Source organism: Ursus americanus, chromosome 14 (genome assembly GCF_024610735.1).
Source record: "Ursus americanus isolate L20-20 chromosome 14, mUrsAme1.1.p, whole genome shotgun sequence".
Taxonomy (NCBI): domain Eukaryota; kingdom Metazoa; phylum Chordata; class Mammalia; order Carnivora; family Ursidae; genus Ursus; species Ursus americanus.
Window position 1 is genome coordinate 3,239,893 of NC_142140.1, and position 25,649 is coordinate 3,265,541.

At 56.8% G+C, this 25,649-nt stretch overlaps 1 protein-coding gene across 10 annotated transcripts in view; it reads right to left on the bottom strand.

Moving 5' to 3' along the window:
• IQSEC1 (IQ motif and Sec7 domain ArfGEF 1) overlaps positions 1-25,649 on the bottom strand; it is a 379,884-nt gene that overhangs the window by 47,630 nt on the left and 306,605 nt on the right. For 2 of the 10 annotated variants that reach the window (XM_045812311.2, XM_045812307.2), the window contains exon 1: positions 24,799-25,111. The exons of the other annotated variants lie outside the window; for them this stretch is intronic. In XM_045812311.2, coding sequence (XP_045668267.2) covers positions 24,799-24,863 — 65 coding nt within the window. In that variant the 5' untranslated portion in view covers positions 24,864-25,111. Of the gene's footprint in view, positions 1-24,798; positions 25,112-25,649 lie in introns of those variants that run through there. 10 annotated transcript variants of the gene reach the window in all.

The following is a 25,649-nucleotide window of genomic DNA, read 5'->3' on the forward strand; positions in this document are numbered from 1 at the left end:
GTAGACCGCCTTTTGTATGGCACAAAGAGGCAAGTTTGTTTCTAACACGGCTTCCAGTAGCCTCTCCGGTCAAGCCTTGCCATTTCCCTGTCCCTGCAGGATATCACTCAACCTTTAAAGACCCTCTGATCCCTGGGGCCAGGGCGGGGGACTCTCTGGAAGGGGCCCAGCAGAGAGAAGGGAACGCAGCACCCCTTCCCAGGCTGCAGTCCTTCCTCAATGGTCCTGTCTTCAGACCAATGGAAACACCCTGCATACGACAGCCTTGGGAACAACTGGTCTACCCCCTGCCCCACTCTGCTTCCAGTCACATCACAAGGTCTGGCAGGGCCTCCCTGTGAGTGTAGAATGTGACTGTTCATGGGCTCCTGGGGGAGACAGTCTCAGAGTGGGGGCAGAGGGAAGCAGCCTGCCCTGTGGTTCCAATTCTGCCCCGAGCCAGGGATGGGCTGCAAATCCCTGCACTTGCCTTCCAACACGTAGTTCAAGAATAGTATGGGACTTCCGCTCCACCAACTGGCTCTGGCCTCTGAGGACATGCAATGGGTGCCCTGCGACCAAGGACAACCCATCCTGCTCCCCAGAAGCTAAAGTGTGACAAAGGTCTTTCCTTGGGGAAGAGCTCTGCATGCTCTGCCTTGATATGGCTGCAACTCAGGGTGGGTCACCCCTCATTTCAAGGCCTGTCTCCCTGTCCATTATTCATGTGGGATGGACTCAATGCTTTTAAGGTGTCAGAGGAACAGCCACCCTTCACGACTCTCCCGACATCAGTTACCCAAGAGCGGCTTCCTTTGGGCCCCGTATATATGTGTCAGGTAGGGGAGAAGGATGGGGACCAGCAGAGCTAAAAATTCTCCCATTCTTTTGATAAAGCTTTGAACAATACTTCACAATAAATACTTGGTGGCTTGATCAGTAGTTGTATGGAAGAGAGAGGGAATCCCTCTATCAGACCTGCAGGTGTTCGATAAGCAAGCCCACCCACGGACAGGCAACCCAAGGCCCCCGCCTTCGCTCTGGCCCCAAGCGCCTCCCTGCCTCAACTTTTCTGTGCAGCCTGGGAGCATCTCATAAGGAACTAGTTCCACACACACATCCCCCATACTGGAAACGCGTCAGTCAGGGGCCGAGTCTGTTTTTCCAAGCAACAGGCTGACAGGAAACAAAATCTCATCCTTGAAGACAAGCAGCCGGGGCTCTGCTCAGAAGGTTTTAAAATAGTCTCACAACCCTGAGTTTACAGAAACACAGGGAGACCAAAGGGCAGTCTCTGTGCAGGTCCCCACAGCAGGAAGCTCTTCTGTCGCACCTCATGGCAGCTCTGTCAGGGGGCGGTGGGCCGGGACCCTCACCGTGCTGCCCCGACGTGCCCGGGATAAAGGAGCAGGGTCCACCTCTCATGGCTGTGGGGGATTCAACCCTCTACCTAGGACTTGCTCACTGGGCCTCAAAGTAACAGTGAACAGGCAAAGGAGCATTCTTCCTGACAGCAGTGGGGGTGGGGCAGGGGTCAGTTTGTGAATTTGAGAGGTTGTCATCATTCCCTGGTGGCTGTGGTTTGGAGCAGAAGGGGCTGAGGAAAGAGCGGCAGGTGACAAGCTACTGAACTCAAGGGCTCCATGTTGCTTGGCAGTGGGGAAGGGCCTGGCTGCCTCAATGGCTGGGGTCACGAGCAGGATGTCAACGTGGGTTGTGACATGACAGGGACGTAGGTGGCTGGTGGGAGACAAGCACTCTCTGGGGCTGTGCCAGTCCAGGATTCTGGCTCTGGCCATTACCTGGCTCCCAACTGTCTTAAACCAGCAGATTCTAGAACATGCTAGGGAGAGAGGGCCAAGCCTCCCCTCACAGCCAAGGGAAGGGGTCTGATGGTCACCTGCAGCCTTTCTCTTCGCCATAACGGCACCTCCAGCCTCCTCTCCTCTATCAGCCCTACCTTCCAAACACACCCGGGCTCTGCCCACTTCCCAGCAGATGGTCCAGGCCACCATCACTGCTCCCTGGATTATCACGACAGCCTCCTCGATGGTCCCCCTGCCTCTCTTCCCCACGGCCGCTACAGTGACTCTGACAAAACATAAGATCGAGTGCCTCCCCTGGTCCCATCATACTTAGAAGATGCTGTCCTTGCAATGTCCTTGAATGCTTGACCTTGGCTGCTCTCATCTTGGCTCCTTCCCCCCCTTGCTCATTCTGACTTCCTGACTCACTGGCTTCCTTCCTCTCTGCTCAGAGGGGTCAGGCATGCTCCTGCCTCTGAGCCTTTGCACCGGCTGTTCTCTCTGTCTGGAACACTCTTCCCCCGATCTCTGCCATCACCAGATTCAAAATCACACCTCCCTCCCCTTCAAGAGTCCTGGTCTCTTTCTTTGTTTTTTTTTTTTTTTTAAATCTTCGATGATGATTATCACTTCAAAACACATAATATATTTACCATGTTTTTTGGTTTGTTGTCTATCTCCCATGTCAGAATATACGTTCTACCAGGGTGGAGGTAATTTGTCTGTTTTGCTTACTGGTGTTTTTCCCAAGTGCCAACATATGTGCCTGGCTAACAGTGCTCAGTGAATACTTGCCAAAAGAGTGAAGGCATTTCCCCCTGTGTGCTGTTGGCTGCGTCCTGGAGCGGCTTCTTACAGCATCCCTGCCAGACCTCCTATGCGTTTCTCCATCATCACACAGTGACCCAAGCCAGGATCCCGGGTGTCATCTCTTCAGTCCCTCCCCCACCGCCAGCTCCGGCCCCTGCCCCACTCACTCGATCACCAAGTCCTGTTGAATCTACATGAACGGTATCCCCTTGACTGGTGCAGTGTGGCAGGCCTTCCGCCCCACCAAAATCACAACCAACCTCAGACCACACTCATCAGAATCGACACGGCCAGACCATCCTCCTGCAGCCAGATGACGTCACAATGGACACTGCGCTCCAGTACAGGACGGAAAAAAGTGAGAACTGCGTGACTCTGCGTGAACACTTGTATGTGGCTTAAGAACCCACCTTAAGCCAGAAAATAATCAGGCGCTACACACTAGCAGACATAAAAAGAGTCTTTTCTTCATCTGAGCCAGCTAGCTGGTTCACGTTGACAAGTATGGTCAGCAACAGGCATTTCAGAAGTCTAAGTTGGTATAACTTTTTCAGAGTACTAGCTAGAAACAATTATTAAATCCACTCGATATGGCAGAGGCTCTGGCAGAACCCGTAAAGAAGCTTTACTCACAGCAACACCTTGAGGTCCCCTGTTCTGCTTAGTACTCAGCTCTGCCCCCAGTTCCCTCCTGGGGGAGTGTGAACAGAACAGTCATCTTCTCCCTCCCCACAGCAGATCAGACACCCCATAGATCTTTGCTTTTATGATGTCCACACCTGACACAGCAGGGAGTTGGGGGTCAGGGAACCACCGGAACCGGCCCAGCCCATTCCACCCCCCCCCCCCCGCTACCAGCAGCCCACCCTGCACACTGCTTCTTCACCACGGTGATTTCCCGACTGGAGCTCAATGTCTCATCACCAAAGTCAGCTCCCTTGGGGAAGCTTCTTCCACAACCTGGGTCCATCAGCCAGGCCTGAACACTGTAGTGCGTCCGAAACTACACAACGGCATTCATGGGCTCTCTCAGACGCCTGGGCCATATGCAAATCAGGGAGCGGGGCGGGCACCTGTTCCCAGGGCCCGACAGTCTCTGACAGTTTAGAGTTTCTGGAACATTCTATGACAGTTAGAAGGCTGCTGCCCAGCACTCCCAGAAGATGCTCCTGGTCTAGTAATCCCTCTTCTAGATAGTCACGCTAAGGAAACGAGTGAATCTGCGAAGAGGTAAATACAAGGAATTTCACTGCACTGTTGGTTCTAATTATAAACATTTGGAAATAATATAAATGCCCGTCAACAAGGGATTGATTTAAATTACTTATATATCCATATAATGGAAACAATGTCAAGCCCTGGGGGGAGATCGGTTTGATGGCTGTTCTTAGGAAAAAGACAAGATTTTTTTGGCTGACCAGAAGTTTAACGTGAGCCGATGCTGTGACACAGCTGGGAAGCCAGTCACTAACATGAGTTTACAAAGCCAGAAGCAAAAACAGCCCTGTGGCCCGCTACAGGTGTCAGGTCACGGCAGAGGACCGTGTCTGGGTGCTGCACGGACCGACCATCTAGAGCCCTAGAGGGCAGATCACAAACCTGGGGCACTTGCTCGCCCCACTTTCGTCTGGCAGACATTGCTAATTGATCACAGACTCCGTCCTGCACATCGTCCAACCCAGCGCTCCACGTGACTGACCCCAGCTGGCGCGTGGCATGAACTCTACTTGCCAACCCCAAATTACAGTATGCCAGGAATAAACGTCTGGAAACCACCTCTCACCAAAAGCTTGGACTGCCTGGCAGGGGAAAAGCAGCCAGAGGGGAGAGATGATGTCTATCATCAAGCCTCTGACAGGCTGACAAGAGGAGGAGGGAGATTTCTGTGGACAGAACCATGACCAAGGTCACCCAACCTGACAAAGAATGCTCTCACGTGGTTAGGGCTGCTTGGGAGGTGGTGAGCTCCCTGTCGCTGGAGGTGTGCAAGCTGTAGCAGGTCAGACACCTGCCAGAAATAGAGCAAAAGTAGTCCTGTACTGGCTAGAAGCCGCTACGGACCATCTGAACGTGTCCTCCCACCCTGTGGCTCCCCACTGCCCTTCACTGGAGCGGTCTGTCTCTGAGAGGCCACACTCTGGTCCCAGCTCAAATCCTACTTCCTGCACAGGGCCACCTCCCCCCCCCCCCAGTGAGGCCCCCTTTCCCATACTCTGTCATAGTGTAGATTACCTGGAGAAAGAGGCAGTGTGGGGGTCTATCCCCCTCCCCCCCACCAAGAGTCCTGCTCCATGAGGGCTTGGTCCCTTAAAGCCCTGGCCTCCCGCAAAGACAGGACCCGAGACTGGCTCCTTCCTGAGAGAAAGGGCCACAGGTGCACAGTGGGGCTCTAGAGGTGGGCCCGGCCCAGCACAGCTGTCCCGGTGACAGCTGGAACTACGCATGGATGTGTCCCCAGCCCTCCCCTGCTGGCCTGGGGACTCAGAGCCCTGAGTCTCTGGAAAGTGACCCCAACCTCTTCCTCCCCTTCTCCAGTTTTCCCAACATGCTCTCCTCTGCTGGAGGCTGGTGTGATTCTTATGTGGGGAAAGGCTGGATCTCTACAGAACAGCGTCCAGAGTTTCCGACTGCCCTAGGACAATGCGTAAGAACTAAGAACATTTAGAAAAGTTCCCCTCTTCCCAGGCAGCATCCCTGAGCATTCCACCAAGTGAAGGGGCTGGACAGGCTCCCTGCTGCAGCCTTGAAATCAGATGTCTGGGTTCTGCTGCTTACCAACTGTGTACCGTGGGCAGGACTACTTCTATGCCTCAGTTTCCTTTCCTGTAAAACGGGGGCAGAGTCCCGACTTCACACGACTGCTATGAGGCTTAACAGTGAACACAGATGAAGTCCTTAAAAGACTGCCTGACTTATAAAAGACACTTTGTAATCGCCGTCTCTGATTATTCTTTGACTGACAGGGCCCAACCTACACGTCCCGGCAGCTAGAGGTGGGGGGCAGACAGGCCCAGTGTGCGAGCCAGTGTCACCCGCCTCTGCCTGCAGCGAGCGGGGCCTGTCTCGGCGCAGACAGCCGCCTCTGGCCATGGGCTGGTGACGAGGCCCCAGGAAGGGCGGGAGAGTCCCAGGAAGGGACCCGGGCCCCATGGCCCAGACGCCACGTCCTGACTCTAGCTGGGGAGTGAGTCAGGGCTGGGGGGCCCTTGGCCACTCGGGCCACGGATGTCTCTAATTATGGCCTGTGAAGTCATGAATGACTTTTCTCAAGAAAAATGTTAGAGGAGACTCTGGGCAGAGAGGCAAGGGGGCACGGCGGAAGCAGGGACCCTCTTGTTCAGGGGCTGGTATAACAGCTAATGTCTCTATAGTGAGCGGTCTTCTAAGCGTTCTGTAACTCACTTCGTTCTCTAAACCACCCCGCAGGCACGGCGAGGAGGTGAAGCTCAAACCCAAGGTCATACGGCTAGAACCCAGGCAGCGTGGTTTGAGTCTGCACATACTCACTGTGCTTGTGGGACTTCTCAGTCACTCACACACGTGCACGCACACACACCAGGTGGGTCAGCAGCAGTGACTCCCCTCTGTAAACCTGGGCACAGGTGCTGTGCTGAGTGTTCAGACAGAGCCTGTAACCCAACTACCATCCCTGGGAGCGAGGAGGGGGCTGTGCCTTCTGGGCTTGGGGCTCAGTGGAGTTGAGTCACTGGGCCAAGGTTAGCCATGCAGGAGAGCAGGGCTGGGACTGGACCCCAAGTGGGTGTCTCGGCCACCCCGCTGCCCAGAGGAAAAGTATGCAGTGGACATGCTGGGGGTCTACGGCTGGGGCCCAGAGCCTGGGGTTTCTTGGGGTTGTGCACGGTCATGAGAGAAATAAGCCTGGGCTGTATGTGGTCAGCTACGGTCGGTCGTATCACATGGCGAAGCTGCCCTCTTCAGAGCGGGTTGGGGCCCCCGCTGGAGGAAGCAGGGCTCTGAAAGCCTGTTTGTGGTTAAATGCCCATCCCAGGAGCCTTGGTCCACACCGACTGCTGGCAGTCTGCACGGGCCAGAGCCAAACAGCCTCCTGAAATACGGATGCCCCCATGCCTCCAGGCCTTGTGGCCTCCCCCACGCTCTGCTCTTAGGGTTTCTGATTTCTAGAAAGGGAGTCTAGGCCAGGGAAAGGACAATTCATTCCCAGCCCTCACATGCTCTGTTGTGGGGCTTATACAGCTCTTTGCCGCCCAGGCCATATTAACTGAGGTTTATCACTCAGGCCAGGGAAGGGGACGGTTTTGCTCTGTTCCAGGTCCTCAGGGAGGGATGGGGACAGACTAGGGCAGGGTCTGGGGAGGAGGTGAGGGTGGGAAGGGAAAGGAGGCCACGTCCTCTGAGCAAGAGCAGGGAGGGCTCAGCTGGAGAAAAGCAGCCTTAGGGCCAGCCACAACTCCTAGATCTCTGCAGGGCCATCCTGGGGCAATGGGAGCAGGCAGGTCCGTGGACCAGAGGCGGGGTGAATGCAGCCTGGGAGCTTCAGGGAAGTAGAGGTTTTTAGCAGTTCAGCTATTGGGGAAGGGGCTGCCTCAGGGGGTAGAGTAGGTATTCCAGCAGGGTCTAGAAAACCAGTCTTCAGGGACTGCCGTGGCTCAGGGTGGGTCACCGCACAAATACATTCATGCACTGTGCCACAGGGGAGCCCTTGCACAAGCCATGTCCACATACTTAATCCCTGCCCACATATTTAATCCCTGCAATGACTGCATCGAGGAGACCCAGTGAGGATTCATGGCTTGCCCAAGATTGCAGAGCTCGGAGCAGAGCCAGGACTCAGAGGTGCGACATTCTCCTAGTCCTTCCCACTCTGTGAAAAGTCCCCGGGCCAGGAGGCAGCCCCCAAAGGCAGGCCTGGCCACAAGGAGCAGGGTACAAGGACACAGACGGGTGCGTTTCAAGGGAAGAGTGAGTGTGCCAAGGGACACACAGCTGGTATGCCCAGCAAGAAGGGGACAGAGAAGACTTCCCCAGGGAAGTGACGGAGGCTATCCACACCCTCTTCTCTTGTCGGGGTGGGGAGAGGAGGTGGTGGAAATGCAGCAGTCCCACAGAAGCCTACAGCCTTACAGCCTGGACCACAGCTTAGAAGGGGTTCTGGGGAGGACGGATGCCTGGCTGGTGACCGAGCTGACTTAAGAACACCCAGGAACTCCCCCAAGCTCTGTCCCTCACGGGAGGGGTTGCTGGGCGTCTCCCCTGGGGGGCAGGGTCAGGACGAATGGGACCCAGAAGGAAGTGTCCTCAGGAGAGAGTGGTAAGCAGGAAGGGATGTGCTCCTAGCCTGTAGGGCCAGTGGCAGTTCTAGGAGAGGCCACGAGAACGAGTCCACAGGAGACACTCACAAGGAGACAACTCAGAGGTTGATCCCTGTGCTCAGAGCCTCCAGACAGTGTCCAGGCCGGGGATGGAGGGGCCGCGGGTGTGAGTCCGCATGAGCCACACATGCCCAACGAGCTCCCAACAGAGCTCCACATCTAAAGCGAGGGGGGTGACGAGCTTTCTGGATCATCCAAGAGGTACCCAGGGCAGGGGGGTGGGAGGGGAGTCGGGTGGGTTCCTGCTTTCACTAGTTACCAAATTTGCTTTAATGAGGATATGCAGTAATCACAAAAGCACCCTAAAAACCCCAACGTCTAACTGCCCAGCACCACCCCTTGGATGACGAGGAACCCTCTCAGAGCGCCTGTGCTCCCCCAACCCCAGCCAGCTCCTCTGGCAGCCTCCCCGACCGCGGCTGAGAGCAACTACCCTTCCAGTGGCTCGGGCCAACAGTCTGAGAGCAACTCCTGGCAAGCCTCTTTTCTTGATACCCCACTTCCCATCTGTCAGCAAATCTGCCGGCTCCACCATCACAGCTCACGGCAGAGGCAACATCTGACCCGTTGGCCTGCCCCCTGCCACCAGCCCGCTTTGCACCGCCTGCACCTCTTCCCTGTGTTGCTGCCACAGCCTCTCTACTACACCCTTCCACCCTTCTCCAGACAGCAGCTGGGATCCTATTAAAACACAACTCTGACCACATCCCTCCTCTCTCCCATCTCATTGGGATCTAGAGCTCAAATCCTCAGAGTGACCCAGAAGACCATGAGACCCGAATGTTCTTCCTGCTACCCCCCTCCCTCCATGCCTCTTGGCCACCCCACCCCAGCTCCACTGTCACTCTATACTCCTGGCACACTCCTACCTCAGGACATTTGCACGTGCCTTTCCCTCTGCCTGATGTCTCTTCTCTCAGGTGCCTACCTGGTTCACTCCCTCACCTCCTTCGGCTCACCTCATTTAAAAGCCATCCTCCTCCCCGGCCCTCCCTTATCGTTCCCCAAATCATTTCTCTCCAGAGCACTTAACGGTGCCACCATACCACTATACGTGGGGCTGTGACTGCCTGGATGTCAGGTCCTGAGCACTGGGGCTTCCCCACTAGGATGGGGAACTAGATTCTGTTAGAACTCTGGTGCTTCATTCAGTGAACATGTACTGAATGCCAAGTAGGTGACAGACCCCTGCCAGGCACTGTGAGTGTGGCAGTGGACAGACAGACACAGCCCTGTCCTCGTGGGCACACTGGGGGATGCAACTAATAACGACGGGCGTGTTCGGAACGGTAACAGAGGACGCGTCTGGCGCTGCAGGATGGCGAGCGGAGCCCGTGCCCTGGTGCCGGAGGTGGGGAGGCTTCCGAGGAGGGCTGCACCACCAGCCAGGACCCGAGGAGGAGCACCGTGTGGCAGTGAGGGGCGAAGGCTGAGCGGGCGGAGGTGGGTGTCCGCAGCGTCCACAGAGGCTGGAGAAGGTCAGTGTGGCATGCTTGGAGGGGCAGGCAGGACCGGCACCTGCAGGCCGGGTGAGCAGGGAAGGATGCAGGGAGGAGGTGGCAGTGCCTGGGGGCCAGCACTGTCACAGCTAGGTGGTGACAGTGAGACGAGATCTATGTGGGGGATGAGGAAAAGCCAGAGACACCTGTGGGAGGAATGAGAGGAAGGACAAGAGTCCTCAGGATCCTGATGCCGAGCTGGTGAGGCCAGAATCACCGAGCAGTTGAGGCAGCAGGGAGCAGGGACAGGGCGACACAAGGCTGGCACAGAGCAGGGTCAGAAGTCGGGCTGTGGCGGGGCGAGGAAAGGAGCTGGCACAGAAGAAGCCTTCGAGGGTGGTGACTGAGAAGACAGTGGGGTCAGGGTGGCAGCTGAAGGGGGCTGGGGGCTGCAAGGAAGACTGGTTTTAAAGCTGGGACAGACCCGGGCACATCTGAATGGTGACAGAAGAGGGGGGCCCAGGGAGGAGCTACCAGAAGGAGAGGGCACTGGACACGGGCTGGGGTCACTGAAATTTAAGCTGGCAGCCGAGGATGAGGCCAGCTGGGGCCCCTCCTCTGGGGGGGTCTCACTGTTCCCTGAGGGACAAGGACGGGGTCAGTGGGCTGCTGAGGGGGCCTGACCCAGCAGCAAGCCAGGACTTAGGCAGTGACAATTTCAGGAGCCCGAGGTCTCAACCACGAGAAAATGGGAAGTTCCCTCTAGCCCTGTGCCCCGTTGCAGGGAGTGGGCCCACAGCCCCTACCACTGACCCCTGGTCTCCATCCCTACATCTCTTGGCTCCTGTGACCCCTTAGACCTCTCAGGTGGCCCCTGAGCCCAGAACAGCTGTTCCCAGAGCAACCCTACCATGGGTGCCCAGCTGCCTCTCTGCTGACTGCCCTCCGACCTCCAGGCCAAACCCCCTCCTGCTAACTTCTCCCCCTGAGGCCTGCCCTGCCGAGGCCGAGGCAAGGTCTGGCCCAGACACACCTCCTGGTTACGGTATTATCTCTAATTACCTGGCACTGAGACCTCCAGAAGTGGCTTTTATATATGTATAAACATATAGGACTCTGAACAATGAACTTCTCAAAGTGGGAGGCTATTTTTAGAGCTATGCTTACGGTACCAACATCCAGCATTCCCCCAGCTTGCCCGTGGCTCCTGGCGGGGCGGGCAGGCGGCACGGGGAGAGGCAGGCCGCAGTCAGGAGTGGCGGGGCCTTCTCGGACCGCTCGAGCACATCAGGAAGGGGACCGTGTTGCACGATGCCCAAGCTGGCAGGGCATGGTGGCGGCAGCCGACTCTTGCTCCCTGCCGTCTGATCCCGAGCACCCTGCACGGCGCTGCAAGGCACTTTCCATCCTGATGACGTGAGTGATGGTGGGGATCTCCAACCCCAGCTTCCCTGAGCCTCAATTTCCCACCTGCCTGGCCTGGGTAGGGGGGAGGCAGGCCGCCGCTTTGAGGCCACATGGTGGAGTCAGGTGAACGGTGCCCTGGCAAGGAGCCCTGCAGACAGCTAATGCCCTGCCTAATTAGAGGGAATTATCCAGGAGGGGCTTCAGCAGCGCTCGTCCTCAGATGGGGCTTGTTCTCATCAGCGCACAGCCAGAGGGAAGAAGGAAAGTCTGCTGTCCTGTGAAGCCAGTGCACGCGGCCAGGCCCTCGCCCTGTCCTGTCAACATGTTTTCCAAGGTATCTTTCGGGCCCCGGGGAGGTGGTGGCTCCAGTCTCCCCAGCCCAGGCCTCACTCCCGAACATAAAGAACATCTGTCTGCCTGCCTGCGGGACACAGGCTGGACTGTCCCACTGCGTGGCTTGGGAGTCACTCCCATTAAAACAGCCCGGAGGACGAGAGTGGGCTTCGCAGATTAGAGGTCAGGGTCCTGGGGACAGGGAGGGCTTGGAGGGCAGCCCCACGAACCTGCGAGCAGATCACCCTTGAATGTCCCTGACTCAGGGGGCTCCCATCAGGAAAAGGGTCTTGGCTGTGCAGAAACACGGTGCCCGGTGCAGGGCTGGGGGAGGCCCCTCGTGGTGCGCGGGGCATCCCCTGGAGCTCAGAACGCGGCAGACGTGGGGGAAAGGGGTCGCCCTGGTAGGAAGGAAGGAAAAGGGGTGTTCTCGACTACACGTGCCACCTCCACTGCCTCTGTCATGTCGAACTCTTCGTTCTCTTCACCGCACATCTCCAGACCACTTTTCCCCTTCGTTCTAATCTGTAAGTCCGTCTCTCGCCAGGAGAAAGTGGGACTGGGAAGGGCGGAGGTGGGGCTGCCTGTGCTGCTTCTCTTTCTTATCAGGCCTCCCCAGGGCCTCAAGCAGGGCTTGGTGCCAGCAGGTGCTCAGTCAATATGTGTTGGGTGAATGAATGAATGAATGAATGAACGAACAAAGGAACGAACGAGTGATGCTGCCAGTGACTAGGGAGCCCATACGCACCTGGGAAGCGGCATCTCTCACTTGTTCGTGCATTCAAATAGAGAGCTCTGTGCCAGGAGCAATGCCCCACAACCTTCTCCCCTGGACCAGGAGCCATAGGACCGAACCCCTCTTGATTTCCTCTCGGACCCCCTGGGCGGTGCCCCCTTAGCCCACTGTCCCCTGGCATGTCACCTGGGCCCCTGGTTCACTCCCCTCCAGTGGCGGGGCTCACTCTTCTCTCATCTGTAAGCCTGGAGGGGAGAGAAGCTAAGCTGGGTCATTGACACATGGCACAGCCATGACAGGGACCTGTGTCCACACTCACTCCCTTGCCCGGCAGCTGGGCCTTGGACTGGCAAGTTTCTCCAAGATACAGATACGTCACCTACACCCACAGCACTGCTCTCCAGACCCCGAGTCACAAAGGAACAGAGGCCTCATGCAGTCTCACCCCTCGGCACCCCTGGCTCAGCTCCCCTGGGCCCACCTTCCATAACCCCGGGAGGCCTGTGGGGCCAGGCCGGCGCTGGCGGGGCCTCAGACAGGAAGCGGGAGCAGAGTCTCACGCCACAGGTTGGCAAATGTGCGCTCTTACTTCGGCTGAAAGCCAGCTGGCAGAGGGGAGCCATGAAGCTCTGCATGAGGACACGAACACCCTGCCTGATAGCCCAGCCAGGGCCTCTGCTTGGCGAGGGGCCGCTCACAGTGGCATCACCATTAGTCCCGCAGAGGTCCTCGAGCTGCCTGGGATCTCACCCTATGTCTGGGGACCGGAGCACCAAACCAGGGATAAGGCCCAAACCAAGAGGAAAATCAGGCCTCGAACACCAGGCCTGCAGTCAAACCCAAGACGGGCAGCCTTTCCACAGACAGGCTGTGAAAAAGCCCTTTATTCTCCCCAGTGCTATCTGGGCCAGGACAAAGGCAGGGGTGAGGCCCACCCATCCGGGACCCTGGGCCTTGTCCCCGGGACAGCTGGGTGGGAGGCCCGGTGCCCACACCGCCACTCCTCATTCAGACACTGTAGACTTCACAGAGCTCTCTGGAAGACACGCGCCTCCATGCAAGGGGCTCACAAGGTCTCCGTACAGAGCTCCAGCTCAGCAGCCCCAGGCCCAAAGAGTATTTAAAAAAACAAACAACCCCCCACACTGCAATAAATCACCAACATTTAACATCCAGAGGTTTTTTATAATGAAAGTCCAGACTTCTGACTTTTCTTGGGGAGAGAAACAGTTGAGGATCTGGTCATACTGGGCCTATAGTCCTGCTTGATGACAGAGAGCTGGGGATAGCCACAGCCAGACGGCACATGGTCTTCCCCTGCCCCAGTCCTCACCACTCCCTAGTGCCCGCCACGCTTGCCTGCTCCTCCCCCACACATCACCCTCCTGACTATTGAAGGCATCTGCACTTGCTTCCAAGGCTCGCAGAGGACCCCTCTCAAAGAGCAGCAGTCTGATCTGCAGCTCCGGGCTCAGTCATTCCCAAGGAACCTGATTTAGAACACCAAGTCCCGAGGGGCCGGATCCAAGCTTTCCCACAGCTTTGCATAACTAGCGGGAACGCCAAGGCCTTCCGCTCTGCGGCGTCCTCCGTTTAACTTTTACAAGACTCTACCAAAGTAATGCCACCACACTGGGCACGATCCAGAAGCACACGGTCATCATAGCCATCAAGCCCTGATTTCCCAGATGTCCTCGTTCCTTACTTCCATATGGTGAAGTTTATTCTCCAACTGGACTCGTAGGTGGTCTCCTGGGGTTGGCAGCCCCCTCTGCCCGTCTCTGTATCTGGAACGATGTCCCTGTGGCTCCAGATGTGCCCACAGAGCGTGGGGAAGCTCGGGCAGGAGATCGAACCAGGACGGGACCTGGTCCCCACTTCCGGGCTGAGCGACCTGGGGCAAGTTACCTCACGTCTCTGGGCTTCCGGCTGTCTCCTCTTTGCCGTGGGTATCATTCTCCTGCCCCACTTGCGCAACAGGAATGTGGGAATTGGTGGGGGGGGGGCGGGGGGGAGATACCCTTCGCCAACTGCAGACCCCCGTGTAGACACATGGGGCGTCTCTGCTGTGGACCACACACCGCTGATCAGAGAAGGGCTCAATGGAGAGACTGCTGGATTGCCAAGGCCAAAAAGACAGGCTCGGGGTGAGTGTTCTCCAGCCCATCACCAAACTCGGTACTGCCTGCTTGGGAAACCAGAAACGTCTCCTGTGGATCTGTATGGAGCTTTATACTTTTGGAAGCCCCTTCCCCTTCATCCTACCCACTGCTTACCTGGCCTCAAGCAACAAAGGTTACAAAACAGCTTCCCTGACCATGATCTCATCTGTGTATGGCATCACTCTCTTCCCTTTCTGAGTTGTTTTTTTTTTTTTTTTTTTTTGGTCATTTCCTACAGCTCACTCTCTGCCAGACCGTCACCCCCAGCTAAGCCAGGGCGGTGCTTGTTGGTTTTGACTGCATAAAGACGACCGAGCTTCCAACCCCGGGGCTCACTCGGAAAGATTTTTCAGAACACACACACACACACACACACACACACACACACACACGGCCAAAAATCTTCCTGGCTGAGCCAAATTAAATACAGAGGCCTCTAGTTATTTCCATACGTGCAAAATGGACTCAAATAAAGCAGCTCTCTGTGGCAGGCTCCAGCAGACAGGGCTGGGCCGGGCCCCAGGGACGCCCCGGGAGTGCCGGGCGGGAGGCACAGGCTGGGGAGGCTGGCTCCGGGACAGAGTGTGGGCAGAGGAGGAAGACGCCCGTCGCACTGGCCTTGCTGCCTCCGGCCCACCCTGCCGGCCAGGGCCAGGCGTGCGGGCCTCTCGGAGCCTGGGACAACCTTGGGCCCAGCTCTCCAGTCCCACCCCAGACCTGCACCAACACTAAGCTGTCCGCAAGGGGGGGGGCCTGCACCCCAGAAAGCACTTTCTAAAATGCAAATCGTTTACGTCTTTCATGGCATCAAATCTTTGTCATGGTCCAAACCTCTGAGCGAGGCGCCGACACTCCCCTCCCACAGGCTCCCTGCCCACACCCCAGCCTGCTGTCCATCCCGCTGACCCCTCCACCCCCATGCCGCAGCCGTATGGGGCTGTGACTTCTGGCCCATGGCAATGTGCACTGCTCCCCTCCCCAAGACACTTGGTAACCGTGGCAGAGGGAGCGGGGCCCACGAGAGCCCACAGGACTTCACTGGCCAACTGTGAGCTCACCCCAGGAGGGGGGCACGTTTTAGCGTCTCTGCACCCAGGGGTTCAAAATCACGTATGAAGTGACTGAATGAAATACTGGATGAACTGATGACGTGCAAAGAACACCATCACGACGACAACAGACGCTTTGAGCACTTTGCACCGAACGAACCCCTAGCGCCCTGTAACAACTTTTTAGAACAGATTTTAATTTGTGAAAGCAGTTGTAGGTTCCCAGAAAAACTGAGCAGAAAGTAGAGATTTCGCATATTCTCCGTGCCCCCTCCCCACATAACCTCTCCCATTCTCAACACCCCTCACCCCCTACCATAGTGCACTTGTTAATCCACGGACCTCTGCTGACGCAACAGATCACCCCAAGTCCAGAGTTTACAATGGGGCTCCCTCTGGGTGTTGCAGACAACCACCATTTGAGGCAGATGCGGAATCCTCTCCCCATTCTGTGGATGGAGAAACTGAGGTACGGAGGGGCCACGTAACCTATCAGGGCGCACATACCTCCCACACCGGGTGAGTAGAGGGCAGGCTGACCGAGGCAGTGGGCCAAGCACCTCACACACCCCACCTTCTGCATGCTCTGCCCTCTGCGGGGAAAGCGCCCCCCACCTCCTCCTGCTCTTTCGGGACCTAAACCCGCAGCACCACGGCCTTCCCCGCACTGGCCTCGTTGGCACCCCGTACCACAGCAGGCACGCAGAAAGGGTCTGGGGGAAGGACGGAGGCTCAGGGTAGGGGATGCCACCCTGCCTCGACCTCCCACACCTGCAGCTTTGGCACACAGCCCTTCCCCCGTAGACTGACTGCCTGGCATGTGGCAGGGAGGGGCTGTGTGGCCTTGGGTAAGCGACTTGGCTTCTCTGTGCCTCCGTTTCTCAGCCATCAAATGGAGGTACTGTCTACCTCACAGTCGACTGATAATACAGACAGAAATCCTCCGCCTGGGGCCTGCCACCCAGACGTGCTCAGGGTAGCCGTTGCTACTATCACAACACAGGACTGTCGCTCCCCACAGTGCACGGGGGCCCCAGGGATGAAGGGAGGGGTATAAGGCTATGAGCACGCAACAGTGGGGAAAAAACCCTTCGTTCAGAAGGTAGGCACCGGACCATCTGACCAACCCCAGCCTCTGCACCTGAGGCCAGCGAGGGGTGAGCGGACAGGGCGTGGTCACTGCTCAGAGCAGGACTGGGGTGGGACTCAGGGGTAGTAATAATACATTCCTAAGAATATATTAGAATATTATTGCAACTAGTATAGCTATTGCAACTAAAATTTCCTGAGGACCTGTTATGTGCCAGGCTCCAAAAGTGGCACCATTAGAAGCTGCAGGATGCACGAGACCGTGTGGTGAGAAGAAAAGAGGGCCTTGGCCGAGGCTTAGGGAACCGCGGTGCTGCCATGGAGTGGTGGGAGGAACCCGGGAGGACCTGGTCTCTTAAGCCAGAGAAGAGCGCTCAGAGTGTGCAGAGGCCAAGCGAGGTAAGGGGCCAAACTGTCTTGGGGCAAAGGCAGGTGCCACTGCCCGACTCTACCACCAGGCAAGGGGCATTGAGGGCAGCAGAGGCAGGGCCTGTGGGGACACTTGGCAGAGAGCCCCAGTCCTGCCCAGGGAGCCAAGGCATAAAGGCAGATGCCTTGGGCACTTCTGACCTGACGCAAGCCCTGCCCCCAGGAGGGCCCTGCCTGAGGGGGATGCACAGGCCTGGCTTCCCCTGGCCACCTGCAGACACAGGGCCTCCAACACACACTTCCCTGAATGCAGCAGGCATCATCTGGTCTTCAGGGCTAAAGCCAGACCAGGCTCTGGGTTCCTCAGTCGGGCCGACACAGCCAAGGGCTGTTTAGGGAACTTTACGACTCTGTCCAGGAACCCACCCCCAGGTACTCGACATCTCCACCTCCACAGGACAGGTCCCTGATTAAAAACATCAAAATGTCTGGTATGTGCTTAGAAATAATCTGGGAGCAACGAAATACAATTGCCCATGGGGGTCATCCTACCATTCTTTCTACTTCTGTATAAAGTTAAAAGATTGCATAAGGAAAAGTTCAAAATAGTGCTAAGAATCCATTACCTTCCTCAAGGCCTTCCCGGGTCATTTTTTATCAAGTAGGAAAACAAAAACTAAATCCCAAACCCTGCCCATTTAAATGATGGCTCTTAGAAAAGTCAATGGCCCCAAAGGAACAGAGAATTGGAGTTTGTGTGGCCGCACCTCCCCCTCCTCTTCCTCCTCTGTTAACAGCAGAGGAAAGAGCTGCTTCCCCAAACACTTCCTCTCCAACCCCCTGCACGGGACTCACTGCACTTCGGGGTCCAGTCCAGGGCCTACCCAGGGAAATCACGGCAGGCACAACAACTGTAGTTGATAGCAATTGATAAGAACCATAGAGACAACCAGCATTTACTGAACACCTGTACGCCCGGCACTGTTCTAGCTCCTTCTTTCTCGTGTTCTCCGTGGAAAAGCATCCCAGGAAAGGACAGTTCTTACACCCAGATGACTTCCTGGGGCTGGCAAACACCATTTCCGGGATTCAAGGCCACTTGCCAGAGCTCCCAAGGGTGTCCTCTGTCCTCTCTGCCAAACGACAAGCAAGGCACCTCTGTGCCCATCCGAGGGCTGGCGCCTGGTGGGGTCCTGCAGGTCCTCTCCCACTCCTCTACCTTTCTGCCCCTGCTTCACCCACCATTCTAAGGCCCAAGCCCCCCACTGCCCCAGCAATGTCAGGGAGCAGGAGAGATACATTAACCAGAATACCGAATCTACTTTCTGCAGAGCTCGGACATGATTTTCATGTTTGCCTTAGTTTCCTTGTCTGTAAAGTGGGAATAATACCAACAACGTTGTAAGTCTCTGGGCAGGTTCAAATAAGGTAAGTGTGTGTAAAATTCGAAGGCCACGCAAGTGTCAGATATTATCGTTTTATTTTTATTCTGTAGCCTGTTCCGGCTCCAGTATCATACCCGTGCCAACTCTAGACCCATCAAAAACAGTCGTGGCTTCGCCCAAAGCCAGCTGAACCCTTTCCCCTTTCTGCCAGGACGTACTAGGCACCTGCTGTGTCTGTTACCCACAACTGCCTCTCCCTCCACCATCCCCACTTGACAGATAAGGCTCGCAGAGGGGGCCACGTTGCCCAGGCCACTCATTCAGAGAGGGGCAGAAGTGGGACTCAGGCCAAGTTTCTCCAGCCCAAATGCCACCATCTTTCCACTGCAGCCAGCTGCCTCTCTGTCTCGTGGCTAGAACAGGCGGGGGAGGGCAGAGCAGCACTGTGAGGGTCCCTAGGCCAGGCTCTGGAGTTCTTAGCCCCACGAGGCACTGGAAGCAGCCTCAGGTGGGACCAGGATGCCAGAGTTGCCCAAAGTACCAGAGCTCAGCACAGGCTACGAGCTGAGAACTCCAGAGGCATTACCATCCTGCCCCATCTCAGGGCCACAGGGCTGGGGCACCAGCCTCAATGTCCCCACTCCTCAAGTGTCCCCAAGGGGTCTCTCCATCACTCTTGGCACAGGCCATTTGCCCGTCCTAAGAAATCTTCACTCTAGCTGAGAGCCAAGTCACCTTACTTTGCAATTTTTCCAATCTATGGGCAAAGCGATTTCCAAAGCACTCTGGACCACTCTCTCTTAGCAGGCTACAAGCACAGGCACAAGACTATGGGCTTTAGTCACTTGTCACCAAGTCTGTGACCTGTCTCGCTCCTGGTCTCCACCACCCCGCACGTGAGCAGCACCCTACCCTCGCATGGCTCCCCCCAACTACCCACCCCTCTTCCTCCTTCTTGCTCTTACCACTGGCCTCATCTGTGGCCAGAAGGAGAGGTGATGCATTCCCATCTAACAACACGTCTGTCCTGAACAATACCATGGGGTCCAGTTTCAGCACACTCGGACTCGGCAGCCCTGATGTCACAGCTAAAAGCTACCACCTCTTAGGTATTAACTGTGTGCCCTTTAAGCACTTCATGTGAATTAACAACAACTCCATGAGCGCCTCCTGTCACCCATGGTTTACAAATGGGGAAACCGAGGCACAGAAAGCCAAGAAACATGCTCAAGATCACAGAGAGTGTGAGGAGCAGAGCTGGGGTTGGGGTTACAGACAGGCTGGCGACAGAATCCACCCCCCAACCCCCGCCAACACTGGGTCAAACACCCTCCCTCAGCAAATGACCATAAGTGTCACGAAGCTCACTCCCTTCACAGAAGGGAAACTGAGGCCCAGAAAGGGGATGGGAGGAGGTGACGGATGCCAGGGCTTCTAGGGAGGCTGAATGCCAACCGCCCGTTAGAGCAAGCTCTTCTCAGGTCTCTGGAGGGAGAGACCTTCCAAGCTTAGTAATTATCAGGATAAATAGTAACGACAGTGATTATAATTAACACTGATTGAGTACTTACTATAACACAATAAGGCCCCGTTTTAAATGTTTCACGTGCACTAACGCATTGCACTCTTACACCACCTAGCTTAGCCTCTCGGCCAGAAACAGAGAAGCAAACACCATTTGCTTCCATCTTTTAAAACAGCCACTGGGGAGAAAGGATTCATGATGGTGGACAGACATGGATCAACTCAGCCAACAGGCGATTCTGGGGAACCTGAATGAGGAGGCTGCCTCGTAGCTGGGGACTCCTCCAACTTTTCCAGTTCATTAACAGTCCTTCTCCTCTCTCATGGGAGCAAGTTCAGCAGCCCACACGCATGTGTGTCCTCTAATGACGTCAAAGGCCCTGGCCTTGGGTTTCCTCCCCATGCAGAAGCTGGTTGTGTTTGCACTGGTCCTGCAGAGAGTCTGGGATGGTTGGCTTTTGTCGCCGAGACCCTGCTCCATGCTGAGGCTGGCCTGGGGCAAGTGTGCTACCCTCAGAACGAGCAAGTCCTCGGGGCCAAAGGGCACTATCTCAGAATCTGGCCAGAGAGTATGGGGAAGCAGCTCTTGGGGTCTGTGGGGTCTGGCAAGACACTAGGAGAGTCCAGAGGGTGGTCCTCAAACCAGCCCAAGGCTGGGACGTTTGGAAATATTCTGGAAATGCTGACACCAGGGGATACCAGACACCTGTTCTATGGCTTGGGAAAGACACAAAAGCCTGCATTTATGATGGTGACAGATTTTGCTAAAGATTATTTAATCCCAGAGGAGGCACAGCCTGGCTATGAAAAGTGTAGACCCCAGAGCCAGGTGGACTGAGTTTAAGTCCCAGCTCCGAGACTTACTGGCCAGTGACCCTGGGCAAGTCACATAACCGTCCCCCAACTGTTCCCCAAGTGGGGACAGAGGCCCTTACTCACAGATTGCTTTGAGAATTAAACACTTTGCGCAGAGCTGAATGGCAACCACTGCGATTACTATTATTATACTGACCTTTGAACAAAGAGGAAAAAACAAATGTGGTCATAGTTTCCCCATCCAGACAAACAAGGAGGGGACTCTTGGTATGGCTCTACATCTGGGCCTTCGGTTCAGATTAAACGGTCACCATGTTAGGAAGGCGAAAAGCAAGGAACTAAAATGGAAAGAATGACCCTTCCCATCAAGGAGCAGGGAAGCCGGAGCTACGTTCAAACAAAGCATAAAAGGGTATTCAAGTCAGAGCAGCTGGGACTGTGCCTTAGCCCCTCAAGGACAAGGGATCTCACAAAAAGCCACGTAGCTCCAGAAACCGGCAAAACAGAAGACCGTGAGGAACCACTTCTAACTCAGAAGTCACTTCTCATGAGAAGCAGTGGCGATGATGCTGGTGTTGCTGGCTACCGGCTACGGTTTGCTGGGCGTCTAAAAGGTGTGAGTCACCAGGCAAAGCTGCACATCCCCTCCGGGGAGGTATTTCTTAGCCCCATTTCATGGATGAGAAAATCAAGGCTCAGACAGGGGAAGCCACATCACCAAAGCCACACAGCTGGGAAGAGGCAGCGTAGGCTTTGTGCGACCCGAGGCCTGTCCGGGATCAGTGATACACGGTTTCACATTATTAACCTTGGTTCCTCTACATCTAGCCCAGGGCCTGGCACAAAGTGGGTGCTCAGTAGCTAGTGAGTGAATGAAGGAATGCAGGAAGGGCAGCAACGGGTGCTCTTTGGGTCGTACACATCGCTCCTGAGAACAAAGTCCCCCCAAGCCCAGGAGAGCATGCGTGTGTCCGTGGGTGCGGTCACTCACTGATGCCGGGCACCGTGCTGGGCAGGCGTCAGAGCACACAGGTCCCAGGGCTTAAAGGGGGCACTTGCCCAATTAGGGGGACAGCCACAGCAGCCAGCAGAGTGGCAGGTCCAGGTGGCAGCATGCCATGTTTTCCACCATAATCACCATCCATTGCTCCTCGGCAGCAGCCCAGGCAGCGGGAGCGGCCAGATTCTCTAAGGCTGCACCAATTAATTCTTCAAGAGCCTTAATGGCCTTTAAAGTCATTATGATTTGCTTTTGAGGACAAATGATAAATCACATCCAACAGCCTTTGAGCATCCTCCCCCACGGCACAAACACACACACTTTCACAGGGGACCCGGGCCACCTCTGTGGAGCTCTCCCCAGCCTCCGGCCCGCTGCAAGCCCACTGGGCAGATATTCCACGCGTCATCACAATTCAGAGGAAATCTACAAAAGGGGAAGGAAGAAAATCCCATGGGTCACTGGCAGCGGGAAGAGCAGAGTGCTGACCTGGACAATCGCGGCTCGGCCTGGAGGCCTGGGGCTGGTCAGCAGTGCGAGAGCTGTCAGACACATCCTCAAGCATCTCTGTGAAGCAGGGTACCATTCCCTTCCACGGAGGGGGAAACTGAGGCTCGGAGGGACGTGGTAACTTGCATAACGTCACGAAGCTGAGCTGGGATTTAAAACGAAGTCTCTGCCTCCCTGAGCCCTTCTTTGCTGATGCCCTGACTGCTCTGGCCTCACAGATTCTCCTGGCAAATCAAGATCCCTCGTTCCACAGAGTCCGGCCAGGTGATACCCACACACATGTGTGCACACAGACACGTATATCCTGAGCTCCTGGAGCCCGGGGAGTCCTGTTCAATCCCTTCCAGAAACACCTATTTGCCCAGTCATCACACGGGTTGACTGTGCAGCTGTCAGTCCTGTCCATGTTTTTGAACTGAGGCTGTGTAAATATTAGCACAGCTAGTTCATAGTCCGACTTCCTTGAGCAAAAGCCTGAAAATCCTGGCAGGGCTGGCAGGGGCCCTCCAGAGGCCCTCCAACAGAACATCTGGGTTCGACTCCAGGCTCCCCTTGTAACAGCCTGGTCAGGTCACTGGATTCCCTATCTTAACCTGCCCATTTACAAAGGGAGGCTACGGAGAGACCTGGGCTGCTGCGGGTCTCAAACAGCAAAGCATCACGGTGCTGCCATGCAAAGGTGTCATGCATGCTGTCAGGGAGAAGCCTGTGCTTACAGGGTGGTGTGGCTGGGCCTGGAGGGGGTTATCTTGGACCTGCTACAGACTGGGGGTCTCCTGAGGTCTCTGGGGAGTGCTGGATCCTTCCTGGGTTTACAGAGGGAGAGATGGCCAGCTGGGAGGACTCTGGGTGGGGGACAAGCCGGCCAGGCCAAGGAGTGGCTGGCGAAGCCTCCACAGGCCAGGAACTGGGTGGATTCTCCACCCCCCTCCCCACCTTTCTTCGGAACCGCATACCAGGCACTCCGGAGCAAATGTGATCCACCTGCTGTGAGGCCGAGGGGTGAACTTCGGGTGGTGCCGGAGCGGGGCTACTCAATCTCCAGGACACCTGGTCGTGCTCTGAGACCAGGGGAGCAGCTGTTCATCACCAGCCCTGACAAGAAAAGGACTCAAGCAGGCTTCCCTGCAGCTAGAAGATTTAGAGTAGACACAAAGAAGGACTTCCAATAAGAAGGGATGCAGGACTGAGAAACATGCCAAAGTGGTGACTATGAACATCCCAAAATCCCTGGAAGGGTGATATTGGAGAGGTCCTAATGGAGGGGTGCCAGGGACACCCCTCAGTCTCTCTCAGCTGGGAGCGCGAGAAGAGATGTAGCCTGCGGAACATGCCGACTGTGTCCCCACTGTGTCCCCGCGACTGCTGGTCCCAGCACAAACACTCTGAGTTTTGCTCACTGCTATGTCCCGGTGCCTAGAAAGGGAACGTTCACAGCAGGTACTCCATAAACCGCAGAGCCTTGGCGCTGACAAGACTTAACACTCAGCCTCAGTTTGCTCTCCTGCGATATGGGGAGGCCGGAACCACAATGACAAGAATGCGATACCGGGTGGGACAGCTGCGTAAGACAGTAGCATGTGTGCGATATGAATATCGTGACCCCCGTTCTCGGACTGATGCCACTGGTTCCAGACAGCTGGCCCTGCAGCTGCAGCTTGCCCAGCCTCCGCCCCAGACACAAGAAGTGACGGGTTCTTGGGAACCGCACCCCCACAACCCCACACGGAGCCTCGGGCCCAGAGTCTCAGGCCCCTGGGGCGAGGAGGGGGCAGAGGGGAACATACGCATGTTCTCAGTGCAACTGCCAGACACACGCTGCAGAATTTTTGAACTCAGAGATCAAACGGCTGCAGGTGGGCTTCCCCCCAACCCTCAGGGGGCCCGACACAAGCCAAGTCAGCTTGTCAACAAATCCTCTCGGCCCCGCAGCCTGTCTCCTCCAAGGGGCCTGCAGACAGCTCAGGGGGCAGCTGTGCTGGCGAGCCGAGCAAGGAAATCGATATTCCCAGCACATACACACTCTCTCTCCATAAATACGGGCCCTTGGACACTCAGGCAGCCACCCACAGTCCCAAAGCAGAAAAGGGTTGGTCTCTGGGACGCACGTTCTTTCCCCCCCTTCAAGACTCCAGCCCCGACCGCACCAGGCACATTAAAAACATGCACACACCCTATCACACCAGCAGACCCCTCATAGCCTCACTCAACACAACAGCAGCAGCCACACGGATCTCCACCTCCCCAGTGAACTCCTAGGTCCCCCCCACCCCTGAAGCACACCTGGACCACCTGCGCACAGCCCATGAACGAATCCCTCATCCCCACACACACTTGCCCAGGGTCTCCCTGGCACAGCTGACTTGTAACCCTGGATATAGGCCCAGGGGCTCGCACAACTAGGCCCACAGGCAGACTCCCTGGCAGCCTCAACCCTCCTCAACCAGACGCAAGCACAGACGCCGGCCGGCCACACTCCGACTCACAAACTCCAGTCCACTGGCTCCCGCTTGGCACCAGATGCCCACTCGCATCAGTTTCTCCCACAGAAACTCACCCACACACAAGCTCCCGACCCGACAGTCACTCGGGAGCAAGCATGCACACGCACGCACGCGCACACAACACTCCTGTCCTGACAGCATCTCTTATTCTCAGACGCACAAACTCAGGTCCCGGGTCTGGTTGCACACATACTATTACAGCCACACTCCACACTCTCAGTCCTGCTCCCTCTCTCACACACACATCCTGACAGTCTCACGCACTCCGGCACACCCAGCCCCGCAGCCTCTCTGGCACACACTTACAGCCCTGGCAGGCTCTAACAAACCACTGCACAACAACACAGGACGCGGCTCTCTCACAAACCCACAACACACTACACGCAACTGTGCAACGGCGGGGGTTCTGCTGGCACCCCCACCCTGCCCCGCCAGCCCATTTCCGTGCAGCCTCTGCCCAGGCCCTCTCGCCCGAGCCCCGGCGCCCACTCCCCCACCCTCCCGCCCCCCGCCCCGCCTGGGGCCCTTACCCGCTGTCAAGCTCCAGCTCCAGCAGGGACTGGGTCCGCTCGGAGTTGCAGTGCAGGCACCACATGGCGGCCGCCGCGGGAGTTGACGGGGCCGAGCGCCCGGGACTCAGGCCCCGCCGAGCGCTGCCGACTCCCGCTGGGGTGGCAGATCCGGGGCCGACACCCGACCACCGGGAGACCTGACCACCCGCCACGCGACCACCTCGGGTCGCCCGGCCCAGTGCCCGCCGGTTCCCGCTGCTCCCGGCCCTAGTCCCAGCGCCAAGCCGGCCAAACCCTCCCCTCCGCCGCTGCCGCCGCCGCCGCCGCCGCCGCCGCCGCCGCCGCCGCCGCCCGCCCGCCTGGCGCAGAGCGAGGCCCGGCCAGAGGAATGTGGCCCGGGAGGGGGCGGGGCCAGGGGCGGGGCCGGAGGCCGGCCTGCGCCCGGCGGGCGGGGCTGCGCGGAGGGGCGGGGCGAGCAGTGCCAAGTAGGGAGGATCCCCACGGCGAGGTTCTCAGGTAGCAGCATCCCCTGTACCCGCAAGCTAGGCCCTTTTCTGGGAAGGCTGCGCACTCCCTCCAAGACAGAGTCCCCAAATATTCATATCTTCCTCCCCAACGTGTAAGCACAGCAAATACAAAACCCAAACTAGCCAACTGTAGCCCGCCCTGCTGATGTGGTGCCAATCTCTGCCAATCCTGACTTTGGCCTCAGTTTATAAAATGAGACCTCTGCTCGCGGGATGGTGTGGCTTGGGGGATCTGATGCTCCTGCCCCAGAGAAAAAAGTGGGTTCTATCCTGAGGCTGGGGACACCCATTTGGGGACTTTTGGGTGAGGATCTGATGAAAGCAGCTTCTTTTTCCCGAAGC